At 43.7% G+C, this 1811-nt stretch overlaps 1 protein-coding gene across 1 annotated transcript; it reads right to left on the minus strand.

Moving 5' to 3' along the window:
- Positions 1–281: 281 nt before the first annotated feature.
- On the minus strand, positions 282–815 carry LOC138025888 (tetratricopeptide repeat protein 28-like). Its single transcript, XM_068873035.1, has one exon. It carries the CDS (start codon positions 813–815, stop codon positions 282–284), a length of 534 nt encoding a protein of 177 aa, XP_068729136.1.
- Between the last annotated feature and the right edge of the window lie 996 nt (positions 816–1811).

Here is a 1811-nt window from a genome sequence, read left to right on the forward strand (position 1 = left end):
AAAAAACAATAAAGCAAAATACAAATAGTGGCTTGAAGGGCAATAAGGAATTTCGTTCTTATTGGCAAGTAAGTAACATTTATAATAATTCATGAAAAGGTTTGTGCTTAGTTACTAGCAACAATTCCCATTCAGTGTCACTTTGACATGTAGACTGTAAGACCTTAATAGCTAACTTCACTTGACATAAGTAACTGGCAATCAACAGTCAATTTCACTGACAGGCCATCATAACACGGCTCAAACAGTAGCCGACCCGATGAATGCAAGCAATATTTATTTCAGGTATTAGCTATTGCTCTGTGAAGAACGTACCTGCTCCTTTCGACAATTACAATTTCGCATTTGTGTTGCCCAAATTCAAAGGTGACATCTTCGCCAATTAGCACAAATGGCCCCCAGTATTTTATGGCGGAATATTTCTTTGTCCCCCGAAGAGATTTCATGGCATGGTGAAGAGCTGTTCCTGCACTTTTTCTATCTGCCAAGTGTTCATAAAAACTTTTCATGAACATGAAGGTTGCCTCATCGTCGATTGCCCAGAGTGACACCAGAACAGACCGGGCACCAGCACACAGGAAAGCCCTGGCTATTCCCACAACACCCTCAGATTTTAACTCTCCCTGGCCACTATGACAGCAACTCAGCACAACCAGTCTTGCCTGAAGACGAACTGCATGAACATCGCTCAACGTTAACATGTAATCTTCCTCCTTGGGGATCAGGGATGTGCGTTCGGGATTTGGGGCCAAAGCAATTTCTCCAAATTCGTCATCTCCATGTGCAGCAATGTGGATTAAAGCAACTGACTTCATTCTTTTCAACACTTCAGCTTTGGTTGCAATTTTTCCTGTAAGAGGCACAGTCTGCAAAAGTTCTGCAATGATATCCACCTCTTTTTTCGCACATGGCAGCTGTTTATACATAGGTTCACCAGTGCCGTAAGTGACTTCCTTCAAGCACGGATCGCCGACAAGCAGGGCTTCAGTCTTACTTTGGAAGTGGTCGGGTGCACTAGGGATCACTTTTAAAGCAGTTAGAGAGGGAAATGCACGGGTCCTAACAGAGTCACTCAATGCAGAAAAAGGAGCCAAGCAAAATGGTCCATCAGGAACAAACACTAAGTCATCTCCCTGCAGCAAGTCTGCAATAGGACTGACTAAGACGTCATATAAGGGCTGCAAAGAGTGCACAGAGAAGCTCAAGGACTGAACGGTTTCTTCGACAGCTTCCCTACTGCACGAGAGGTCGCTGCACTGTCTGTCAACCGAACGGTTCTCTCATCGTACAACGGTCCCTGCACTGATCTGTTTCAAAGTACTTTCAATCAGTGAGTCTGCACTTCCATTTTCGATTTCCTTTTGTCTAAAATTGATCCCGATATCTTTCCTAAGAAACCAGAAGCTGATCGTGTTGCGGTCAAGTGCTATGAAAACAGTTTGTGAAGGTACATCTTTCATTACAAAAGGGATAGCTTCCTTCATCATAACTGCTGAAGAAGGTTTCTCATCAATGCCGTACTGCATCTTCAAAACATCTGCCAAAGCCTGCGCTCGTCCTTGCTCAGCGGCATATAAAGCCTCATCAACCTCTCCATTCTTCAAGAGTGCTGTCCACAGAGCAGTGTACGCAAACTGATTTCTGTCACGAAAGCTTATTTTCCACGCATCCTCTGACCAAAGAAGACGCCTTTTTTCATCATAATAATATATGCTCAGACGATAGTAATTAAGAGCTTTGCTCAAGGAGTGTGAAAATTCATGAAAAAGACCAAGCTGATAACAGGCGATTGCCTGCCCTATTGGGTCCTC

The sequence above is a fragment of the Montipora capricornis genome, chromosome 12, assembly GCF_036669925.1.
Source record: "Montipora capricornis isolate CH-2021 chromosome 12, ASM3666992v2, whole genome shotgun sequence".
NCBI lineage: Eukaryota > Metazoa > Cnidaria > Anthozoa > Scleractinia > Acroporidae > Montipora > Montipora capricornis.